The 23,670-nt window shown below is 43.0% G+C and overlaps 2 protein-coding genes across 3 annotated transcripts in view; one reads left to right on the top strand and one right to left on the bottom strand.

Moving 5' to 3' along the window:
* slf1 (SMC5-SMC6 complex localization factor 1) overlaps window positions 1-12,394 on the bottom strand; it is a 32,197-nt gene extending 19,803 nt beyond the window's left edge. Inside the window, 18 exon segments of the mRNA XM_044025856.1 lie at window position 1,274; window positions 1,560-1,591; window positions 1,594-1,637; window positions 5,435-5,464; window positions 5,751-5,860; window positions 6,597-6,742; window positions 6,837-7,005; window positions 8,083-8,236; window positions 8,347-8,481; window positions 8,563-8,732; window positions 8,924-9,067; window positions 9,589-9,654; window positions 9,784-9,912; window positions 10,356-10,509; window positions 10,605-10,830; window positions 10,913-10,991; window positions 11,462-11,585; window positions 12,299-12,394. Of these exon segments, the coding sequence (XP_043881791.1) occupies window position 1,274; window positions 1,560-1,591; window positions 1,594-1,637; window positions 5,435-5,464; window positions 5,751-5,860; window positions 6,597-6,742; window positions 6,837-7,005; window positions 8,083-8,236; window positions 8,347-8,481; window positions 8,563-8,732; window positions 8,924-9,067; window positions 9,589-9,654; window positions 9,784-9,912; window positions 10,356-10,509; window positions 10,605-10,830; window positions 10,913-10,991; window positions 11,462-11,572 (1,900 nt within the window). The 5' untranslated portion in view covers window positions 11,573-11,585; window positions 12,299-12,394.
* A 176-nt stretch (window positions 12,395-12,570) lies between these two features.
* Window positions 12,571-23,670, top strand: part of kiaa0825 (KIAA0825 ortholog) — a 143,264-nt gene continuing 132,164 nt past the window's right edge. For both annotated transcript variants that reach the window (XM_044026994.1, XM_044026993.1), the window contains exons 1-2: window positions 12,571-13,275; window positions 18,194-18,330. In XM_044026994.1, the coding sequence (XP_043882929.1) occupies window positions 18,200-18,330 (131 nt within the window). In that variant the 5' untranslated portion in view covers window positions 12,571-13,275; window positions 18,194-18,199. The remainder of the gene's footprint in view (window positions 13,276-18,193; window positions 18,331-23,670) is intronic.

Raw genomic sequence — 23,670 nt, 5'->3', positions numbered from 1 at the left:
TGCATACGCTCAGAGGTCCACTTTAGTCCGTGTGACATAAGAGTTAGGGTTAGGATCCGTGTCCACCTGTTGATCGGTGCGACCAAGAGTATTCCGTCCCTATACGGCGCAAAGAAACCAGGAAATATTCACATTGAGGAAGCTGAAAAATCAGAATGCTTGTTTTAATTATTGAAAAATTGAAAAATCTAATAATCGTTGCAGCCCTACATCCATGTCCATGCACATGTGGAAAGCTACATTCTTTGCTGGAAAAGCAGTTGCCTTGTGAAGCTTAAGTTCACAAGACCAATCAACCTGGCCTTTGGTGGATTCTGCGCCATGAACGACGACTTCACAAGTTTGTCTCAGGAATGCCGGGAAGCTAAAAGCAAACACATTTTAAAGTAGCGGGAGGGAAAAAAAACCCACAGCCGTTCTTGTCTGACACCCTACATGCCTTACAGTCGGGGCTGATTTAAATTGAAACCTCTGCTGAGCTTCCCGAAGCAAATATGGAAGTGAAAAAGAGAAGTTGATCCCAAAATCCCTCAACCCCCTCTGAGCTACTGTGACAAAGATACTGAGGTTGCAGGAGGCGAGAAAGATGCTCCAAAGCAAAGAAGTGCAGCAAATAAGAAAGTGAGCTTACATATGTGGGAGAAAGAGCCTGTAAGAGAAAGAGAGGGAGGGAAGAGAAAGGAGGATGAGCGGGCGAGAGGAGAGGATGCTGTGCCGATGGTTCATCAAAAATTAATGCCGACCGCATCGGTATAGAGATCACGTAGTGGAAAAACAACACATGCCAACAGCCTTGAGTCTCCTGCCTCAGCCCTCCCTCTCCTTTACCCTCCACCCCTCCTTCACACCAGCAGCGGGCCTTTCTGATCAGGTGGAGGAGGGAGATATGAGCTCTGACACCTTCCAGAGTTCACACAGAGTACCATACCTCTAATTGCAGGAAGTTCCACCACTCCAGTTGCTGTATATCTGCAGTGATAGCCTAATTGCTGCATTTAATATCCCTAAAATGGAGATCTGACGTGCGTGTGTGCAAGCGTATACTCATATGTGTCATTGTTTTGCGTGAGAAAAGGCCATTATTTCTCTGCGGGGCCATTTATTTATTTATCCGTTACTTTAACAAAAAAAAAAAAAAAGGTAAATAGCACATGAGGAAAAAGACGTGCAACAAAACAGAGTGTATTGTCGAATTTAAATGTGAATAGAACAAGCGGAAAAGGAGGAGGAGGAGGAGGAGGAGGAAGTTAAACAGTGGCGATACAGTCCACACCCTGCCCTGAACGTACACATCAGGCGTACTTATGCAGCAAAGTTGCTCTTACAGCTGACGAGATGGAAGTGTGGTGTGGTGCAAATCAATCACTCTGCCCATATATTATGTGCTCTTCATTAAACTGAAAGTGATGACAGAGCGATCATGTCCCTCTTTACTGATGACCCAGTGCAGTGCATCAGTCCATTACAAGTCTGCTGCTTGCAAATGTGAAGCTATACTGTCAAGCAGCGTGTGTGTGTGTGTGTGTGTGTGTGTGTGTGTGTGTGTGTGTGCATGAAACCTGCGCATTGACTCTGTTGAAACCTCGGGGATGTTCTCCTTCTCCACACTTGTTTCCTTCGCCAGCGAGCTCTGGCTTCTGTATGAAAAAAAAACGGTTGGGGTTAACGGGCGATGCACACAGCACATGTACACGCATGTACTAATCCTAATTCGATAAGAGATTTCCCATGATTCACAGGAGCGAGCCGAATGTTTCAGTGACTGACCATTCCGACGTGACAGCGAGGAAACCCAGAGGTACAGAAAAGTGGAACGGGCATTACTGAACTGTGAGAAAGTGCCATTAGCAAATGAATCCCTCGGGGTGCTTTATCATCTCTTTTTTTTTTTAAATATGACAATATCTGTCAAAAACTCACCGCATCGGCCCCACACACACACACACACACAATCCTGCAATTTCATCTCCAAAGTACTTTTCCTCCCACTTAACACCTCAAACATAGAGACGGTGAATACGATGTGAGCAAGCACATTAGGAGGAATAACTAGTAAAAGAAAGTGAAGCCTCTTCAAAGTAGCGGCGTGCTAATAGCTGTGGGCTGTCACTAGTCCTGCGAGTGGGTATAGGAGATGTGCCTGCATGGAGCCTGACAGGTGTCGCGCGTGTGTGTGTGTGCGCGTGCGCGCGTCGCATCGAAGCGCACCGCCATCCGTATTACAGGGAAGAGGCTTGTTCCCTGGTAATTGGCTTGTTCAGAAGCCAGGAAGAAGCTCCCAGCAGTGAGGAGGAAACACACGTCCTGTCACGCATTGCTTGTTATTAGCGGGGACAAGGCTGAGAAGAGATGAGACAAGCTCCATGTGTACGAGTGTGTGCTCGCACATGTGTGTATGTGTGTGTGTGTGTGTGAGAGTCCATATGAGTGTCTAGGATGAAGGTGCATCACATCTCTTTTTCAAACCACTTCACCCAAGTGTCCCGTGTCCATATAGGCTGGCAGTGAAGCGGTGGAAGTTGACAGAACTTGGCTTGTGTACGCCTCCTCAGTTTCTCCTTCCCTCATGGCCTACTTTAGGACACCAGTATGCTGTCAGTGGCCCAGCGTTCATTTCTGAGCCTGGGGCACCATGAACCCATGGAGGACAACTTTCAACAAAACTATATGGAGGGAGAGATGAGGAAGTGTACATCCAATGCCACACCATGAGGATGCTACACATTACGCAAACAAGGCCACAACAGAAGAAAATCTACTACTGTATCTTTTTATAGGGTTGCAAAAATAATCAATTATTATAATAATCTTCAACTAGTTTTCTTACCTTTATGCCAAAACTTTTAGCTTTGTATTACTAGAATAGGGGTAGTATTTTTGAAATAAATATCTTCATTCTGTTTTTTTTTTTTTGTTACGTGCTCCCTCAGTCAGTTCTGAGAGTTGACAGAGCTTGTTTTCAGATCACAGAAATCATGTTACATCACTTCTGTTCACAAAAGCCCAAACAGAGGCAGGACACTAACATCAACAACAACAAAAATCACCGTAAATGTATGTCCGTAAACTGACGAACCATTTTGACTAATGATGGACCAAATAAAAAGATCAATCTTAAGTTAAGATTTTAGTTTAAAATCACTGAGCTTAATACGTCGACAGGAGGAAAACCTCCATTTAATTACTGCTAAAATCCCTCACTGCCACGGAGTCAAACGGTCATCTAAACAGTGGGTCAGTCAGCCGTCCTGTTAGCCTGGCATGGCTTGGACGCGTGCCCGAATGCACAGGCTGTGTGTCGGTGCAGAAGAAGCTGAAACTGAAGCGGCTGCAAGTCACAGTAAAAACAACCCTCATGTGTTCTAACAGCGAGGAATGAAAGATAAAGGAGGGTCATGTGGCCCCTCGCACCCTCTTTCACCCTCTGTCTAGAGATCTGATCCTACCTGGTTTGTGTCTCATCTACTCGTGTGGACGCTTCACACACATTAAAAACACAACCCCGTTCAACTGTTTTGAAATCTTGTTAAACATTATATTACTGTGTTTAACAACGCAGTTGACCTGTCTCTTGTCAGCGTCAACAACACTGCAAGACTAAAAGCATTAACGTATAAGTATTAACAGCATCACAGAAAATATGTGTCGTACCGAGAATTCAACCTTGAGAAAAGACTCACTTTTAGTTTCCGTGCTTGATTTATCACTCGCTTTGTCGTTGTGATTTCTTTCCTTCTTTAAGGTCAAATTATTATTTTTTTATATTTTTTTTTTTTACATGCCCTTTGGCATTTCTTTATCTCACCAATGCAGACTGCATTCCTTATTTTTATTCCCGTGTTAATCTCGTGTCTGTGTCAAAGTAAGCTAAATATTAAAACTAGAGCTGCATGATATGTTCAAAAAAATAAATAAAATCATCATACTGCAATTATTTTTGACAGATATTGCAGTCGGTATATGACTCAAAATATAATCTTCAATTTGGAAATGTAACTGCTATGTTCATGAGAAGAATTGAGTGATTCTACTGGTTTTTTTAGTCTCTTTCCAAAAAATATTGATAGTCTGATACCCAAGAGTGTCTATCAATATGGGAGCGTCAAACTGCCATCTCGAATATTTAACGACGCATTGTTTCGAGCTACTAAAACAAGCAGAGAGTGATGGAGGGATGAGGATGAGATGAACCAGTAGCCTTTCCATGAACTTGCTCCCTGGTGACTCCTGGCCTTCTCCAGGCCAACTACCTGCTGGTGGAAGAGCAGATGTCTGACTCAGGGTATGGAGAGCAAATGTGTGTGTGTGTGTGTGTGTAATTGCATTCAGAGAGGGATTTAGTATGCAAGAGGGAAGATCAAGAGAGGCGGAGAACAGGGGTGAAGGCTGAGAGCTGGTGGTCGAAGACAAAGGCCTGATGGGATATCAACTCGGTTGGCTTCATGTCCAAATCAGACTTAGTGTGTGTGTGTACTTGTATTTGTTACCTCTTTAGGAGCTGCTTTTGTCTGGCACAAACACACTGTCAGGACCAGTAGTCCTCGTGGAGACCAAAACCTGGTCCTAATGAGGCAGAAGTTTGGATGAATTTGGATTCCAAATGAATGGAAGTCAACGCATATCTTTAAAAGGATAGCTTTGCGATCACGTGTGTGTGTGTGTGTGTGTGTGTGTGTGAGGGTTCTAACCTCCCGTTGCACCCCTTCTGTCAGCCCGCACACACTGATAGGATCAGACCTGGGCATGACCCATCACATGCCAACTCCTCACACTCTGTCTGACCTCCATTTGCCTCTCTCCAGCTTCCACTCAGTTCCTCCTCCATTCATGCATCTACAGACACACACACACACACACTCTCTCCAGGTGTTCCTTTGTTCCTTTAACCCTCTCATTTGTCTTTGAAACTCATTTTGTCTTAAATACCTTAAATATTATTTTAGCCATACAACCTGACAAAGGTGATAGAAGCAGTCATTTTTTATCACGACACCGATGGCCACACTGTGCCTTTAAATCCCAAACTTTGTTTGGGAGGCAACAAATTCAAATGTACAAGAGAGCGAGGAGAACAGAAAAGAGCTTCCACTAAACTGCATAATTCCTATTCATTTAAGTTCAAGGCTGAAACTTTTCAAATGTTCTCCATTCTTAATTATATACCCATTTAAAGCCAGGGTTTTTGACCAGTGTGAATGTCTTCACCTGGCATTCACTCCTGGCTCAGATGACTTTTTTTCTGCTTCAGAAAGACCAGGATGAACATGCTCGTTTCTTCCTCTTTATTTTTGGCGGCAATGCAAATTCCTGTGCAATGCATTAGTCTCACGGCCACGAGCACGCAAACCGCCACGAATGTTTGTAGTGGACCCATTTATTTATTTATTTCATCATTCAAATCAACTGAAAGGGAGGAAAAAAAACCCACTGTAACCTTGTCGCTGAGCTGAGCGGTCGTTTCCTTCTTCCTCCGACTCGTTTTGTTTCCAGTTGTGACATCACAAGTCACGCACGGGTAAAGCAGAGGTAAAAAAAACAGAACAACCACTTTCAATGGGGAACGGTGTTAATTGCCTTCTTTAACAGCTTCACAAATCCCTGGGTGCACCCGCTAATTTTAGTGTGAAAGAGGCTTTATTGTCCCCACCTCTGCATGTACTGTATGTCATCACATGTTCTGCTTGAGGCATTAAACTGAACCAGCGGGGAGACTTATCAGCGTATAGACAGACAAGCTGTGTGCAACTGACCTGCAGTCGGTCTCCTGGCTGGTGCAGCTGTGGGAGGTGGGTCCGGTGCTAATGCGAGCGCCGCTGGGGCTCCGGGCTAAACGTCCCAGAGCGGGCAGGTAGGACAGCACCTGTCAGAAGTCACGCAGACACACAAGGTTACGCGGTGCCTTTACATCTTCAGTCGGATATGCATCTTTAGGGGACTGCAAGAACAAAGAGAGAGCCAGATGTTCTACCGCAACATTATACCAAGGGTCGACCACATCAGCTATTTTTTCTCTCTCTGTAACAGTGAACTGGAACATAATCCGTACCGGGTTTTTTTTTTTTGCAAGTTAACTAAAGCAGAACATCTGTGCTTTATGATTTGACCAGAACGCACACAAAAGAAGCGGTGGAAAAGCTAAAAGATTAAAACTTTACTTCACTTTGACTGGAACAATCTGCCTGTTTATGAAGGTCAATTAAGACACAACACCTTTTTAGTTTTCTACTCTTTTGTCGATATCATCATTTCAACCTCTGCTGTAAATGTCTAAGTGGTGTGGGTGTTTCACAGTAAAGATTAATGATTGGTTGAGCGAATGCGAGTCTTTAGGTATTGATGAATGTGATTGTGTCACATATTGTAAGTTTCATCAGTGTGTTGTAGAGTATGTTTTATGTCGGACCCCCCCTGAAAACAAGATGTCTCATCTCAAGGGGCTATAATGTTACACAGAGTTACAGCAGGAGTATTTTTAACTGTGTGTAATTGTGTAAGTCCATTTTCTAATACCAAAATAGTCACGAGACAGAAAGACGCCGAAAATGAAGCAATGGGAATTTGATGTCAAATGAAATGAAGAACACATGTGTACGCACCATCTTCTTAAGAGAGAGAGGTTCATCTCCCAGAGTGAGTCCACTTCTGCAGCAGAGACTCCTGAATATGGCGTCAGCCATCACCACCTTCAGTCTGGTCGAGGAAACCCTTACAACGAGCTGCACCACAACTGCAGGAGCCACATCTGCAGGAAAACAACAACACAGGGAAAACTTACTGCACTGTCAAAAATGAATTCAACACCTTTCAGCAGAGAGCATGCAGATTCTATTCCGTACCCTGACTGATAACGGTTAAGTGCTCTGCTAGGTCTTGGAGGCCCTTTTCCACCAGGTTCTGGTTCAGTTTGAAGTTCTGCTGACACCAGAACTCCACCAGCACAGACAGGAGCTCCAGCAGAGTGTCGGCCAAACACAGCCTCTGCTTCTCGGCTCTCTCGTCGTACTCCTTCGTGGAAAGTAAATGACAACGTCATCAGGTTCACCGTCACACAACGGAATGGGCAGGTTATACAAATACTACATTACATTACATTACATTACATTACATGTCATTTAGCAGACGCTTTTATCCAAAGCGACTTACAAAAGTGCATTTAAACATTTATACTATACAATGACATCATCATGACATCACTCCTACCATAGGATGACACAATATATTCATTTCTATACAATCTTAATGTCTATAGAAACCTATAAAAAAGGGGTATTTGTGAACAATGGATTTTGTTTTTGATGTCTTCATGATGTCACAGCAGGGTTCCCCACTAATTACATTGACTGTGGCAGCTTGCCACTCAAAATTTCCCACGCTGTCATTCCCGGGACACAGAATGACATCAGATCATGACGCTGCCTCCGGTGGCATGTGTCAGAGAGAAAGTTACACTCCCACCCACTGCATTGATAATGACTTGCTTTACGAGGAGATGCCAGTGGTCTGCAGACGTCACTGAAAAATGCATGAAACTCGAGGACCTGTTTGTTACTCGGCCATAACCATGGACACTCGCTCCTGACGGCCGTGTCGTAGCTGCGCTCACTTTCAAAATAAAGAAGAATGAAGTATGGAAGAACATGCACGTACATGAGTCATCTTGGTAGTCTTGAGCGTTTTGTGCCACTGCTTCGTTGTAGAGCTGCACACGCTTTGCTGTCGCGTTCACTCACCGTCTCTCACGTGTAAACACACTGAACCGCCTGAATCGGAGTAAGACTGGTCATTTGCGGCAGTGGCAGAAACTCTGGCCACGTCCAGTTAAAACATTCATAAAAGGTTTTACTGTCAGAAACTCTGTCCCTAACACTGTCACTGTGCATGTTCAAGCAACAAGCACACAGTTCTCAGCAGGCAGGCAGACCTGTGTAGCCTTGTCGACACACACACACACACACAAACAGACACGGGTGAAAACAATACCCTTGCTCCCGGCTATGGCTCCAGAGCAGTAAATACAAGAGAGAGAAGGGAAAAAAAATAAAAACATCTAGTGAGACTAACAATGTACAAGTTCCACATTACCTCACTGGCAGCATGTACCAAAAGCTGGGTGAGTTGTTTCACAGCTTGAGAAAGCAGCGTGGAACGCTCCCACACAGTCCAAAAGGCTCCATAGAGCAAAGACCCTGACGCTGAGGCCTGAGAAACCGCGGTTCCCTGAGGCTGCACAAAATCACTGAGCGACAGAAAGGCAGGGGTGGACAGAGGGAAAGACAGGTCATCTAAGTTAGTCTAATATGATATATTAAGGAATATTTAGGTGTACTGTCATTTGTAAGTCGGTACCCTGCAGTGATAGAGTGCAGCTCCCCCTGGAAGAGCTTGAGGACAAATGCCACGAGGTCATGATGGAAACGTCTCAGCGTTGGCGACGCAGGTGCAGGGAGTGGGTGACATGTGACCTCGCTGGACAGACAGTAACTGAGAACACACAAGTAGAGACAAGCGCTAAATATGCTGCATGAGGACATTTGTTCGAATCATCTGTGACATCGGGATTACCTGACGGCCGTCTGCAGGAACGGCCAAAGGCCCATCTTACACCGAGGACACTGCAACACCTGGGAGAAATATTTTTTCATTCTGCTGGGAGCCATCCAGGGAGGGTTGGTGAGGAGCAGGTTATACATGACCTGCAGGAAATTCCGTTGGAAGAAAGGCGTGGCGTTTTCCTGCCAAAATAACGCACACACGACAAGTTGGCAAACACAAACAGGCTGATATCAAATTACAAAGAAGTCTGAGAATGAAAAAGGTAATTACAATATATGGTGGAAGCACTTCATTCAACGTTTGCTCTATATTTTTGTGAACTAAACTGGGTTTAGGATTTTAGCACCAGGAGTCATTATTCTGCTCCTACCTGCTGTGCATAGTCTAAGAGGGCGGTGAGATGCGGCACCGGTGGCAGCAGCCCGGGGAGCATGGCACTCCTGACCGAGTCCAAGGCTTCAGTGAAGAGACCGCATTCTATCATCGTGCCGACATCGCTGAAGTCTGTTTCCGCCTGGAGAGAGAGAGAGAGAATAATAGAACTATGATGAAACGCAAGAGGTTTATCAGAAGGAGGAGAAAAACATGGCACTCAAAGAGACGGGCGGCAGGAAAAGGAGAGAAAAGGTGAGGGCAGAAGGGTAATGGAAAGAGGAAGTGAATGGGCATCGCAAGTTCTCGGGGGGTCATTTCTGACTGTCACTTATTGGCAAATAGCATATGGACTCGCCAAATACAGAATGGAAATACATGAGCACTTATAATAGCAGCCTGATGGAGATCCACTTGGGTAAGGTATAGACAGGACAGTGAGGAGTATTGTTAATAGGGCTGCCAATCAAAACTCTCCGATCACCTGACAGCGGTGGTTAAATCGGTGACCTGCGTATGACGCTCACTTGCTCCGCACGTCACTTTCCATTGAAAGGTATGACACAAAGAAAATTGAATGACCCGATCTCCTTGATGAAATACATAGTTATTTTAGAGATGTATGGCAGTGATGAGGAGAGCGTGGCGTGTACGCGTGTCTACCTGTGACTGTGGACAGTGAGGGTCACGGTAACCCAGAAATTCCAGGAAGCTCAGTCTCGAGCGGCCCTGTGGGAAAATACACTGTTAATAATAACGTCAAAAATAACACATAATGCAGGCAATCACCTCAGTGCTTTTTGTTGTTGTGTAGACGCAAAACAAGACCAAACGCACACACACACACACAGTACCCACCTGCTGTTTAACGACATAGTCCTTGAGCTCCGTCTCCAACTTAGAGAAGTCAATAACGACGACGTCGGCCTTCATCATCTCTGCTGGATGATCATCAGTTATGTTGAAATTCATGTCTATGCAGTTGCTCTGCCACGGAAAAGAAAGATGTTGTAGTTTAGATGTTCAAACCAAAATCCCAAGCCAAACTAAACAAAAAACAACTTAAATAAATGAAAATAATCAAAAAATAAACTAAAGACAATCCTATTGTGCCCTGTCAAAATGTTTGACAGCTAAATGAAGTCAAATCCCAGGTGTAAATCATCACATTAACGATGGCTTAGTTCCATTTAGCTTCATCAGCGTTGCACCGTCCTGGCTCACATAAATGGAACACAGCCATCATTAACGAGATCAGTAACATCTGCTCCTATGTGGTGAAATTCCATTATGTCTACAGATTGGAAAACCTACTGTAAAAATCTCTGCTTTTCCTGCTAAAACATGTCAAAACGGCTGCTTTGCAAAGAACCCAAATGTGTAAGAAAAAAAACAACTTATCCTCATAATCACAAATTGGTCTGACTTACCCCAAAAAGGTGCTGGACAATGTGGGTCACAGGATAACAAGGTGCATTGTAGAATGTTGAGTTCTCTGTGATGGGTTTAGCTATGACATGAGTGATGGAGACGTCACCGGGAGGAGGGATGTTGTAGATTTCGGCCTTTCCAGCTGTTAGCAGCCTGCAGAAGATTAAAGAATAAAATCCAAATGTTATATTTTCAAATTTTCATTCTTTGTATTTTATAAAGAGTGTTTTTTTTTTTTGTCTTTGTACCGTTTGAACATGGCTCTGCGGGAGGGTTCTTGAACCACGAGGAGAACCTTCCACCCTTGAAAGGCCCCGGTTAGCCTCCCACTGGCCACCTTCTCCCTCCACTGTCTGGCAGGGTAGAACACAGTTGGAGCACCTGTAGAAATGGCCACCTCATAGAGTCCCTCCACAAGCCAGGAACCATTTTTAACACTCTCCAACACGTAGTCTGGAGTCACAACCCACTTTCCTGCAGGAGACAGGATTACATTAGAGTTAAGTGAAGTGCTGAAGTGAATGAATATAAACTATTTATGAACATCATAACTGACCTGCTGCACAGGCCGCAAAAAACTTTTCACTGGACAAAACCTGAGGGATTATGAGATGGGTGCTGGCTTCCTGATAGACCTGGAAGACAATCATTGCATCTATTTGTCAGACAGTTAATCAACAACACTATAGAGTAAACACAGTCAGATCTGGGTCACATGTTACAAAGACATCATGATTTTGTAAGGGGACAAGACAGCAAAGTACAACTAATATCAAAGTCATGTTTGAATGGAGGGACACTTTAAATGCATTATTGGATATTACCAAACATGCCAAGATTCCACCAATATGACTATTGAAACTACATCAACATGTTTAAAGTGCATTGAAGAACATACATTTGTTGCACTTAAATATACCTTGAATGATTTCTATCTTTTATAATATAACAAAGGACTGACTTGACTTTCTGAGAGACTAGTAACCACATTTGAGCCATCACAGCTGGATTGAAGGTGATCTCATAACTAATAATAATTATTAGAAACATAATAAAGGAAGCTTATTTTAAGATGCTGAGATGTTTTGGAGAGATCCTGACTCACCGAGCCACCTATGTATTTCCCTCCCAGCTGCTGGACTCCCTGGACCAAAACCCTCTTCTCTTCATGGGTCTTGATTCCAGAGATCTGGAAAATGTGAGCGCAGGTCTCCATTCAGAAGATGAAACTAAAGAAATGAGGAAAAAGACAGCTGTATCCTCAATTACACCTTCACCTGCGATTTAAACCAGTTACAGGGATAAGTCCTTTCCCCTTGACCTTAGCACCGACTTTTGAATTGATAACTATTTAGATGGTTTTGTTTTGTTTAGATTTGTACAAAAACATTTGGCATATAAATATGAATAGCTACATTAATACTGTTCTATATCTATATTGTGATTTTAGTTGTTACATAGGTGCACATAAAGTTTGTTGTCCATTTTTTGGCTGTTGTGTCACACATTTAGTGAATTATTTTGAAATTACACGAAAAGCTGTGTTTTTTTTCTGTTTCTTTACACTTTCAGTTGATTCATCCTTGATGAGTCGACCTGATCACTGGGGACTCAGGAATCGACTCGGTCTCGATCACAACACTGCCTGCATGCAAACTATACAAGCTGGATTTACTTCCTGTCACGGGAATCTTATAATAATCTTACATCTTTCTAGTGGCGATAATCGATAATTCTAGTTCTCGTTGATCAGTTACCTGTCTTATTGATGCGACCGGTAATAAATCAGTCTCCCACCAGTTATGCACAGTTGCGCCATGTCTGACGCTGACACATCAACATGCAGAAACCTGAGCAGTGTTTGGCATCACTATTTATCTGCTGCCCTGAAAATATAATGTTTTACTCCGTGGAAACGCGTAATCCGCTCATTTGTCTTTACCATGCGTAGAATTCGTGTTCGATCCTGGCGCCTCTTGTTCCTTGGTTGACAGCGTCGTCACTCCGGCACAACCAACTGTAGAGCGAAGGGGGGTGCTCCTGATATTTGTATAGCTTGTGTACGCATTAGCAACACTAAAATGGCAACGTATCACAAGACGTGTAAAATATTATGGAGAATTTGTGTCATATTAAATGCTTCATGTTCCAGGAGTCATAAATCGACGCGGAATAATGACACGACCCACCCCCGTTTGTTTTATTCAGTTGGACGTTCCTGTTTAGCGGAAGTTTTACGTTCCCCCTCTTTGTTTACATTATGAAAAGGAGTACATTCTTCGTTATATTTACATGAAACCACATTATAGAAATTAGTCAAACAAAAAACAAGAACTGACAAAGACGAGGTCTTGTGTTTATTCAAAAAAATGTTTTTAAAAATATAAATAAATTTAAGGTTTTGTTAACATTCACAGCGACTTTTTAGTCGTCGTTTTAACGTAACGGTTGTTAGGTATAGGAAAATTAAAAGGAACGTTTTTCACAAGATAATGTTGACGTTTGATATACCGGAAGTTTTCATCTACCACGTCCGGGTTGTTGTCACGGACGCTTTCTAAAACCGGAACAATCACCACCGCGCGCTGTGATTAACGGGAGTATCCGATTGATCGATTTACATTCACTTGACTTTGATTGGGGCGCTGCTCATGAAAACGCGTTTTTAAACGCACGGTACATACACGGCGTTGTTCGGTGGACGGTTAGTGACAGAGGCAGACATTTGCTGTTTTTTTACTGTGGTGGGAAATGGATAAACACTGTATTTGCTGTTGTTAAGTTTCCCTGGTTTGCAGCTTTGTTGTAGGTTAAACATGCGTCATAGACGAATGTCATTAGCAATATACACCACTGCTAATTCCTAAACTAAACGTGATGGATTCATTGTGAGGAATAAATAAAAGGAGCTTGTCAAAGGTAAGATACAAAAACACTCATCTTTACAAAACAATGCAAAAACAGTGCAGGTTTTGTGTTTGTTAAAGTTTTAGTCATTTTATATGACCTTCCCAAGTTTATTAGCTAAATGTTGATTTGTAATGATCTTATAAGATTGTCTGAAGATTATCTATCTGAAATATCACTATTTGCTACCATGTTCCACTCCATGTTATTGTCATTTATCCTAAACTGTTATTTAATGTCTATTTTGTGATTTATTTACCATATTTAATCTAAAATACCCTAATTTCCCTGGTCACATGGCAAAACCTGCAAAAACAGGGCTAAAAGTCAACAGCTTCACTCTCTTTAAGATATGTTGCTCACATGTAATCAAGTTTTAAAATAAAATGCTACCAAATAAAAATGTAAAGGAGATTAACTCTAATGTCATACAGTGAAATGATTACTCAATAATTGAATGTGCAACACTCAATCAGTCATATATTAGTCATAATAACAAAGAAGTGAAAGTCATTTTTCAGATTTATTTTCTTAGTTAATTGAAAATAAAGTCAGTGTTTACATGCAGATTTATTGAGAATTATACATGTTTGCAATATAGGATATGCGCATGTGTTTGTTTTGTACTCCTTTTCCTCGCAGTTCTCACAAACAGCCACGCAACCTTTGCTGAAATCATGACAGCTGTGATGCAACAAGCATTAAGCTTTAGTTACACAAGACAATCTGCTCCTATCGTGTCAACATTGTCTTGTTTTTCAGTGGCTGTGGTTTACTCCTTGCGCGTGGCACTTTAATACTGTTGAATGATGATGATTATTCCCCAAAACAGCCACAGCAAGTAATATCGGGATTAGATCATGTATTATTCATTCCCTCTGCGTAAGCTGATCATACAGGCATTTGTTGGCTGTTGCACTGCAATGTTCAAACAGTCTCACGCCACATTATATTTCAACAAGATATTATGTCCACATATTTCCCTGTAGTAAAGAGGAAAGGTGATCAATACATTTTAATAACGTACATTTAACAGCAATATCAGTGTATAAAGTCTGATGAGACTAAATCCCACAACTCAGCAGACAAACCTGACCGTAAATAGAAGGGGACATTATATCAATATTATATATCAATATAGTGATGTTAGACAAGATATTGTCTTGCTTTTGGATATTTACATATTGGGATGTGGCATCTTTTCTTAAAGGAGTGGTCTCAAACTTGCGGCCCATGGGCCATATGTGCACCGTATCGTACCCCTGCTTATTCAAATATTATGATATATCTGATATAATAAATAGTAATTAAAATACATCGTATAGACAGAAAACTATATAAGGAAAGTCAGTCAATGACTTCAGTTTTACGCCTACGACTATTTGTGTCACAGCACAACGTGACCACCTTTATAGGCAACTTCATTGTTTCTTACACAAGGAAATTTCCTTTATTGAACAATAAAAGCTGTAGAATTACTCCACATATCATCTAAAATGAAAGGCAACAACTGCATTTTGAGTATGCCGTACAGATCATAAACAGATAGAATGTAAATACCAAGGTATTATTTTGCCCCGGCCCCCACTGTACAGAGGAAAAACAGCGTTCCAGAGCAACAGAGCCACGTGGTTGCCATGTGTCCTCCCTCCCCCCCCGGGTGTACATGAGATAGTTCTCAGCAGTGCTGTGATTTCAGAATATGCACCTATTTAATTTATTATGTTTCCTTTCCTGCAGACTGTTAGGTACCCCTTTTAAAATAATGTTGACTTTAACTTGACATGCTCTAAGTGGCTTTAAAGCGGCGGCCTGGGGGACGTGCTGCTAAATATTTCAGGACAAACTCATTACTGTAAATAGGCCTATGTGTTAGCGAAGCTTGGGTAGACAGGCAGCAGCAAGAGAGAGAGAGAGAGGGGACAGTGATGTGTGTATGTGTGTGTGTGTGTGTGTGTGTGTGTGTGTGTGTGTTTCTTCCCGTGTTCTAATAGCTGTATAGAGCCGGTGTATCAGGCAGGAAGCGCCTGGCCCAGTTGTCCCTGTTGCAACACTGTGAAACGCACAAGGGCTCCTCCAACATCTGCTTTGTAAAGAGCTAATGACAAGACAATGGAGACCGGTTGATTTAAAGTACACTACTAATGAGGCCCTGTGAGCTGCCAGGAGAACCCGACACACACACACACACACACACACACGCGTACATGTGCACACTCACGCTTAAGATAACAGATGATATGTTGGCAAAGCAGGAGGTACAGTAGACGCCTACAGCAGACGTCTACTGTACACACACTCAGACCCTCTGTCTGAGATGTATACAGTACATACATACACACACTTTTCTCTATATAGTTATAAGTAGGTAGACCAATTAATTGGTTAATATGTCTCTTTTTTTGATGTTTTTCACTACATTACATATTTTTGTTCTCTTGATAAATGTCAACAACAACAAAAGTCACAACAACCACATTTCCTTTTCTTGCGATGCAGAATATGTTACGCAATCAAAAAAATATCCTGTTTCCTAAACAGAAAAAAACATATTGTTCAACCCCTCGTTATGAGGACATTGCAAAATGAATCCCTTCACCCCTGACTGTAACCATCACCATCTCATTTACATGCCCATGTTTTTTTAACGAGGGCCAGATTTGATCATGTGACGATCTCCGGGGACCAGTGGTCACTTCAGACCTTTTTGTTTAACAGTAACTTTTACATACAAAAGCACTGTTTTATTAAAATGTAATTTTCATTGTCACAATTATCATTTTTAAATGGAAATGTAACCACATCTAGGCCACGCAGGAGTAAGAAAAAAAAACAAAAAACAGGTGGGTTTCAAACCCAGGGCTCTAGTTCCAGAGTGCAACTCTTTACCAGCTGAGCTAATTGAGGCAACATATGACAAATGCTGATTTTTTTAGGCCATAAATAATACATTATAAAACCAAAGCTGCGAACAAAGTCTCACAGGGGCCGGACTTTGGACATGTCTGCCCTACACCTAATTAAAACCTAAAACCGACAGGGTGTATGTAGTCTTCTGGTTTGCCTAATGATGCCAACCAGGAATTAACAATATATCCATCCTTCCGTCTTCAGCCTCCACATGAGGGTGGCAGGGGCCGCTGTGCCAATCTCAGCTGACGTAGGGCGATAGGCGGGGTCACACCCTGGACAGATCACCAGTCCATCACAGGGACACATGTAGAGACAAACAACCATTCACTCTCACACCTATGGTCCAAGTTTACCTAATCCCCATTATTGTTTTTCGACTGTGGGAGGAAACCGGAGAAAGCCCACGCACACACGGGCAGAACATGGGGTGAAGCCACTTGTTGCTAAAATAAGTCAGTTTGACTGGGCTCCTATTCTTTCCCTTGATTTATAACATCCGTAAACATTATTAACTCTATAACATAGAGTTTCAGTTCTTCTTCAATAGAACATGATGTTAATTTTATAAATGATGTTCCAATTTAGAGGAAAATAGACGATTAAGCACGGCACAAATCAGCGCGATTGACAGCTGGTATTGTCGACTAAGTGCCTGGTTGCAGGAGAAGTCTGTGAATTTCCCTCAGCAAAACTTTAGATTCCAGATTCTAATGCGTGACACCACCACCACCAGTTGCCACTCGTCATAACCCGAACAAAAGTGTTAACCCTCAGGATGCCCTTGGAAGTTGTGAGGACCTGCTAAAAACGTCAAACTGTCCTCACAATGACGGCTTTGAACCACACTTTGTCCTCTGAGTCTAATAAAGACACTCGCACACACACACACACATGCACTGGCTCAGCCCTGTATAATTACAATGTTGAGTTCCATAATCCACGGATTGGAAATCTTCTTCTCTTTCAGTAATGGCTGTGTACAGACGCCCGTCTCAGACTGTGTCGCAGAGGGAGCGTGATGATGAGGGGGAAACAGTATGAGCGAAGAAGAGCGGGGAAAAAACAATAAAGGACAAGCTTAACTGGTGGGGCTGTCAGCGGAGGAAAATAATATTTGTCCAGCTGGACAGGCCTCCCTTTGTGCACGCTAAATGAATGTTGAGTTCCCTGTCTGCCCTGTCAGGGAGAGTGGCATAGACGGCATGCAGCAGCGAGGAAGCAGAGCGGAGTGCGGGGAGCTGTTTGGAGTTTGACAGGGATTATTAAAATCAGAGCCGATGACGAGCAAGGGGCGAGAGGCGGAGTGTGAGAAAGCCAAATTGACATCGACACTCTCCATTACCTTCCACTTGACTCGTGTTGATGACAGTGTTGATATGAGAGCCAGCAAGACGGCACCGGCATGGGATTGGCTGTTAGCATGAGCGTTAAGCACCACGGGGTAGATGGGGGGCGGCGTGTCCCCCCAGTTTTAAGAGACGCAGAGAGATGAGTTGTTTATTTAAAGCCTCGACTGAAGAGCATCTTGCCTCATTCTTTATTTATTTGGTCTATTTTTTTTTTTTCACCCCCTCCTTCCGTGTTAACTCACGATAGTGTCAGTAGGTGGAAGTGGTTAGAGGCTCAGGCAATGAATTTTGATCAGAGGGGTCTCCTCCGACAGCAAATTATGCTCCGAGGGAAGACGGAGGGGAACTGGAAGAAACTGTTTCTGTTGATGATAAGCTTCGTTTTGTTTCAGGTCCTCCAGGTGCAATTGATTTGTGCCTGCGTGTATAGAACTCCTGTTTGGAGGAAATTTCAAATTACTATAGACCACCTGACTGTGAGTGAGCGGCTCGTGTCTTGACACACAACAATAATAACACAGCTCGCCCAGTTGGTATCAGTCTACGCCGGTGATTAAATTCCTGACACTAGTCTTTACATTAGTTTAAATGTATGTACATCTATAGTGTTTTTCTTTGCTGTAAAGCTTCGATATCGCTCATTCTCTCCCTGGTTCCTTTCCCTGTAGATCAGCATGGAGTGGCCGGGTGACTTTCCAGATGATCATGCCTTTGTGGAGCTGCTGCTTCCAGGTGTTTCCAGTGACCTGGACTTTGAACAGTTCCTAAATGACACGGAGGAGAAACTCAATCTAAATGCCAACAGGTCAGTCAGAGCGATGCGATATGTAATTCTGCTCTTACACCAACAAACGAACAAAAAAAAAACTAAATTCCATTAGTTCAGGTGAGAGACACAAACTTAATCGAGCACTGGATGATTATTATCCACGTAAGCTTACACATCCACCTGATCCACGCTGAGTTTCTATACGATGTATTTAATATTTCGTTTATCATGTTCCACTGCAGTGCGGACACAAAATGCAGATTGGAGAGACAAGCCCATTAGTGTTGAATTAATTAATTAATTAATAAATTGGCGCCATTAGCTGCACCCATTTGTAAAAAGCCCATATTGTTCAACCTCTAATTTCAAGACCCAAGTGGCATTAAATGCTGCCACAGTCGACAGAGATATGAGAAACCCCATACTTCCATCTGACTGTCAGGTGAATGACAGCGAGGAGAGAGAAAGAGAGAGAGAGATAATGCAAAGGTCAGTATAAGAACCCGAGCACACAGATATTCTATATAATTCTACATCTGTAGCTTTGACAAAACAACATTTGATGGATCGCACTATTTCTCAGGCAGATTGTTCAAAGGTTTAAGCAGAAAATGGCTCACAATGATGGGAAATAAGCACTAATATTGTTTACAACCGTGGCAGGCGGTAGAAACATGAAAGCATGATTAAAAGCCAAAACACCGTATCCATCTTTCTGTTGGACCATCGATTGTGCGTGCTGCACTGATTTACACTCTCACTCTCTCGCTCTCTCTGTCTGCCACTCTATATTTACTGTCTCTCCATAAAGTTCAACCATGTCAGTATCGGGAGTGAAGAATGTCCAAATTACCAGTCACGTACGTTTGATTTGTTTATTTCTTGAGTACACACTGCGGACTACTTTGAAGAGTGGATGACAAAATGAATCACACTTTGTTCATATGTCATCTGAAACAAAAAGTCAGCAGAAAAATGCCATTCTACCATTAAAAACATCGGTAAATTGCAACAGGGGGGGCGTTGTGTTTTGTACCAGGTCATAGTCATCTTCTGTAGTTGGCTGTAGGCTTAATTGAGTCTCATCTTCAGTATTTTATCCCCCTCATGTTAAGCTTTATGCATCTATAGAAGACTATCAAACAACAAAATGACTAGACAGGATACGTATGACAACGGGATTTCACTGTTATACTGAAAAGGAGTAGACAAGACAGGAGAAATAGGTTCCTCTGTGCCTCCTGCTGCTGATTTAGACTGAAGTTATCAGGGTTCCCACAGGTCCTTCAAATGCTTGAAAGTTTGACAAGACCTGGGTCATTGAAAGTGCTTGAATTGTGTGCATGAAAGAAGTTGAGTTGATATTTAGGTAAACGTGTAAAGTGTAAAGTGTCCCATCTTAAGCTGTGTCAGCACATTAGGTCCTTGAATTGGTCCTGGAAAGTCCTTGAAAACCAGGGTGTGGAATCCCTTGGTCTTATCTAAATAAAAACAATACTAAGTGCTTTGCTATGTATATGTTCTACTTAGGTATTTCCATTAATACGTAATTCAAATTAAAAACTGTATATTATTATTTAGCCTGTTCTTCTGTTGCTTCATTCTGTCACTAGATATGCGCAGACCTTATTTGGACACACTGCAAACACCTTAACACAAACACTTTTCTAGTCCACATGGTGCCATGCTTTTTGATGGAAGACGTCAACAATTAAGAAGATGATTACCATTCAGACTTGATTTGAAGCGAGATCTTGCAAGGACGTCCGCCCGTACACACACAGCTGGACAATCAATTGTTGAATATCACAAGGCATTAAAACTCAAACACCTGGGGAGAAACCACAGCAGTACATGATGTGGACACTTTTCTTGGTATGAATTGAACCACAGCCTAGTTCCACAGAAAGGGATAAGACTGTAAATGTCACTGTGCTCTAGTGCAGTATGCTTTATGTCCTTGAATCTAAATAGCAGTAAATAAAAAATAAACTAAAGCGACAACATCAGTTTGTAAAATTTACATTTGTTCAGCAGGAATAAAGTGTGCTTTGTGCAGCATGCGCGGAGGAAAAACACTCTCTTGATCTGCCTCTGTGCAGTATGGTAGTTCACAGATAAAATCTTGGCTGTTTTGCTGTTTCTCTGTTTTTGAGGACTCTTAGTGGAATAAAAATGTGGTTACTCTTGTGCAGGCCTCCTCACTAGGTCTCATAAGAGTCACGCAAATGAAAATCCATCCTTCAGCATCAATTCAACTAAAATGTGGTTACTTTCTATTTCTCCTTAAGTGGATTTGGGAGTGAAATAAGATTCTTACAGATGGATTTGTTTTCTTGTTGCTTTTTTTCCCCCAAGGATGGAATATTTGAAACCTGAAGTGTGACAATAATATTATTATTATTATTTACTCAAACGTTTTATGCCAAGTACCACCTGAGAAAATATTGACCATTATCACCAATATTAAAATACAGTGGTGTAAATAGGTCGAGCAAAGTCAGCTACAGACTTTTCACAGGAGGCAGATTTTTTTTGATTTCTAAAACTGATGAGGAGACAAATTCCATTCTGCCAGCTTTAAGAATGTTTTTTTTTTTAAGCTCACGGATGGTAGGAGGACTTGGAATGGTGCTCAACATGCTAACACCTAGCCACGTGCTAAACCAGAAACCCAACAAGTGCTGAAAAGCTAAAGGGGGTCATATCTTTTCCTATTGGAGCAGAGGTGACACTTGTATTCTGGGACAAGGGCGGTAGTCCAGGTGAACGTGCATGGAGATGTACTGACTGAGAACAGAAATACACATGTTCGTCAGTGATGGCAGATGGAGACAGTTGGGCAGAAAAAGAAATAGAGAAATCTTTATTTCAGGTCTTTTATGATTCGTGAGGCTGAGGGCAGATGATGAAGGACAGGCTAAATGTAGCAAGTGAACAAAGCCTCACTCTGGCACCATTAGTGTCTGGGACTCGTCCCTGCTTCAGTCTACCTCTCCGTCTCCCTCCCCTTCTGTCTCTCTCTTTCTTTCCTTCCGCTTTCTAAAAGGGAACATAATAATTGAAGATTCCACATCTTGAAACGAAAACCCTTGGGTAGATAATTCAAGGCTTATTACCAAAGGCCAGGCCATTTTTCTGCTTTCTAAGCATTAAAGGGTTATTTTGTGTTCCTGCAGATGGGAGAGGGATAACCATTATGAGAACAAAGCGTCCGGATAATGGAGAATAGGGCTAAAAATAAGGCAATCCTCCTTGCGCCGTGGGGGACCACTGGTCAGTATTTCTTGCTAACCTTCCTCCGGCACCTTTTACCGTCAGCACACACACACGCGCGCTCAGGCAAACAAAAACCTCACAGGACCTTTTTCTGGCTTCAGCCTTGGTGGGCTACAGACGCATACACACCCAAACACACATCCAGCTCACTCACCTGCTTCCTAATTGACTTATCAGTGTCTGGGACAAATTACGGAAGTGGAGGAGAGGAAAGGGAAACCCAGAGATAAGGGACATGGAGCTGCCCACACCCATGAAGCACTTTAGCCAGTTTATGGGTCAGAGTGACTGGCCTGCTCCCACCTCTCAAATGTCAGAGATTTTCCTACTCCCTAATTGAATGAGATTAAGATAGGCTGACAACGGAGCAGGCTCCCCCAAATTGAAATGCTGTAATCCATTAGTTTTCATCAGATGGGACAGTGGCATGGCGAAGGGCTGAGTAGGGAGTGCGGAGCGGGAACGGGGGCCACCAGGAAAAGACCTATAATGAAGTGTCAGTGCAGGCCTGTGGACTGCAGACAGGCCTCCAGTTTCACACTGACAAGGCAAATGGCTCTCACTAGTTTGCTGCCAATCTTGATCAGTGTACAATATCAATACTTTTAAATTTGATTCTTTGTGTGTAAGGGCTTCGGATAGACCCGCCGAGTCGAGAGTTCCCTTTCACCGAGCAGAAATACTGATCTGTAGTCCTCGCAGTATGTCGCTAAATTTGTGTTTGGCTGTGCGTGACACGTGTGTTAAGTTAAGTAAGTATATCAGCTGTATCGGTTCTCCGGTATCATTGGCTGGGCGGCCGGGGCGGCTGGGGGCACTAAGTGGACGACAGGCCGGGCCAGAACGGGATCTGTTTTCAGCCTGTTCATTCAGGCCCATTCACTCCTTTTCGTCTCGCAGAATGGGGCCCTTTGATGGAGGAGATATTTTGTTCTCAGGCGACCGGTTTGGCACCGACTGGAGCTGGAGCTTATTTGAAAAGGATCTTCCTGCCCCTGTTGCCTGCAAACCCCCCTCCTCTTCACCTCCTGTAGGCAAGCAGAGGGGAGCAGAGCGCGACAGACAGACAGCCCCACAGCAGCCCACCCACGTTAAATTAATTCTGACAAGGAACTTAAGATAACGTCAAAGCGCTGACTAATCGCGGGATTGGGTTTCTGTAAGTCAGGGAGCTGTGAAATGTGCCATCATATCTAATAAAAGACCTCCGGTTGCTCCCTTTCTCTCAGCGGTGGCGAGGTTTGGGGGGTGCACAGTGTCGACTGTCTAGCTAGACTGGTCTGAAAAACAATTAGATTCCACTTTAGCAGTGAATGTGTGTGTGTGTCAGTTAGGGTAAGATGATTGACATGTTTGTCAAGAGGCCTAAAGAATCCTTTCCTTCCAGTTTCCTCTCCCTCTTCTCTCATTCTCCGAGTCTTTTGTTGATTTCCGCGCCGCCATTTTTGCCATTACGGGTCGGTCCATTGTCGTCTGCGCTCGGAGAGCTGAGCGGTTTTATTTTCTGTGACTCCTCTGTTTTCTACCCACTTTGACTTTCCTCTGCTCTCATTCTTCTCTCTGTCTCTTCCCTCTGCGTCTGAGCTGTTGGCAGTGGAAGTCATCAGGTTTTGGAGCTAATCCGGTTCCAAGTTGATTAGGCTGCAGGTAGCTTTCGCGCCGGGATGGCAAAAGGTCACAACATTGTAGAGAGCTGGATGGACTCCTTGACACAGACTCTCCACAGTGACTTTACAATTTACAGCACACGGCCCTAAGGAGGGGTAATTGAAAGGCGAGAGTAAAGAAAAGGAAATGAGGAAAGTTTTGAGGAGGAAGGAGGAAAGAGGGTGGCGTGGGGGGGAGGGGTGACACGCGGAGACACAGCTTCAAAATGCAACAAAAGAACTGCATGTGCTGTTGCTGAAGCCAATAACGCACATTGTTTTGATGAGTGAAGGCAAGACAGAGATTATTGGAAGTGGAAGACGCCTGAAAGCCATACTTCTTCCCGCAGACTCGCTGGTCAGAAATCTGTTTCGGTTATGTCCTCATATAAATGGAGTTCTAGAGGCTGCGGTTATATCTCGTCACGTCTCAGGCTAACGAGGTGGATGT

Source organism: Solea senegalensis, linkage group LG5 (assembly GCF_019176455.1).
Source record: "Solea senegalensis isolate Sse05_10M linkage group LG5, IFAPA_SoseM_1, whole genome shotgun sequence".
Taxonomy (NCBI): domain Eukaryota; kingdom Metazoa; phylum Chordata; class Actinopteri; order Pleuronectiformes; family Soleidae; genus Solea; species Solea senegalensis.
This window is presented reverse-complemented; position numbering and strand designations above follow the sequence as displayed.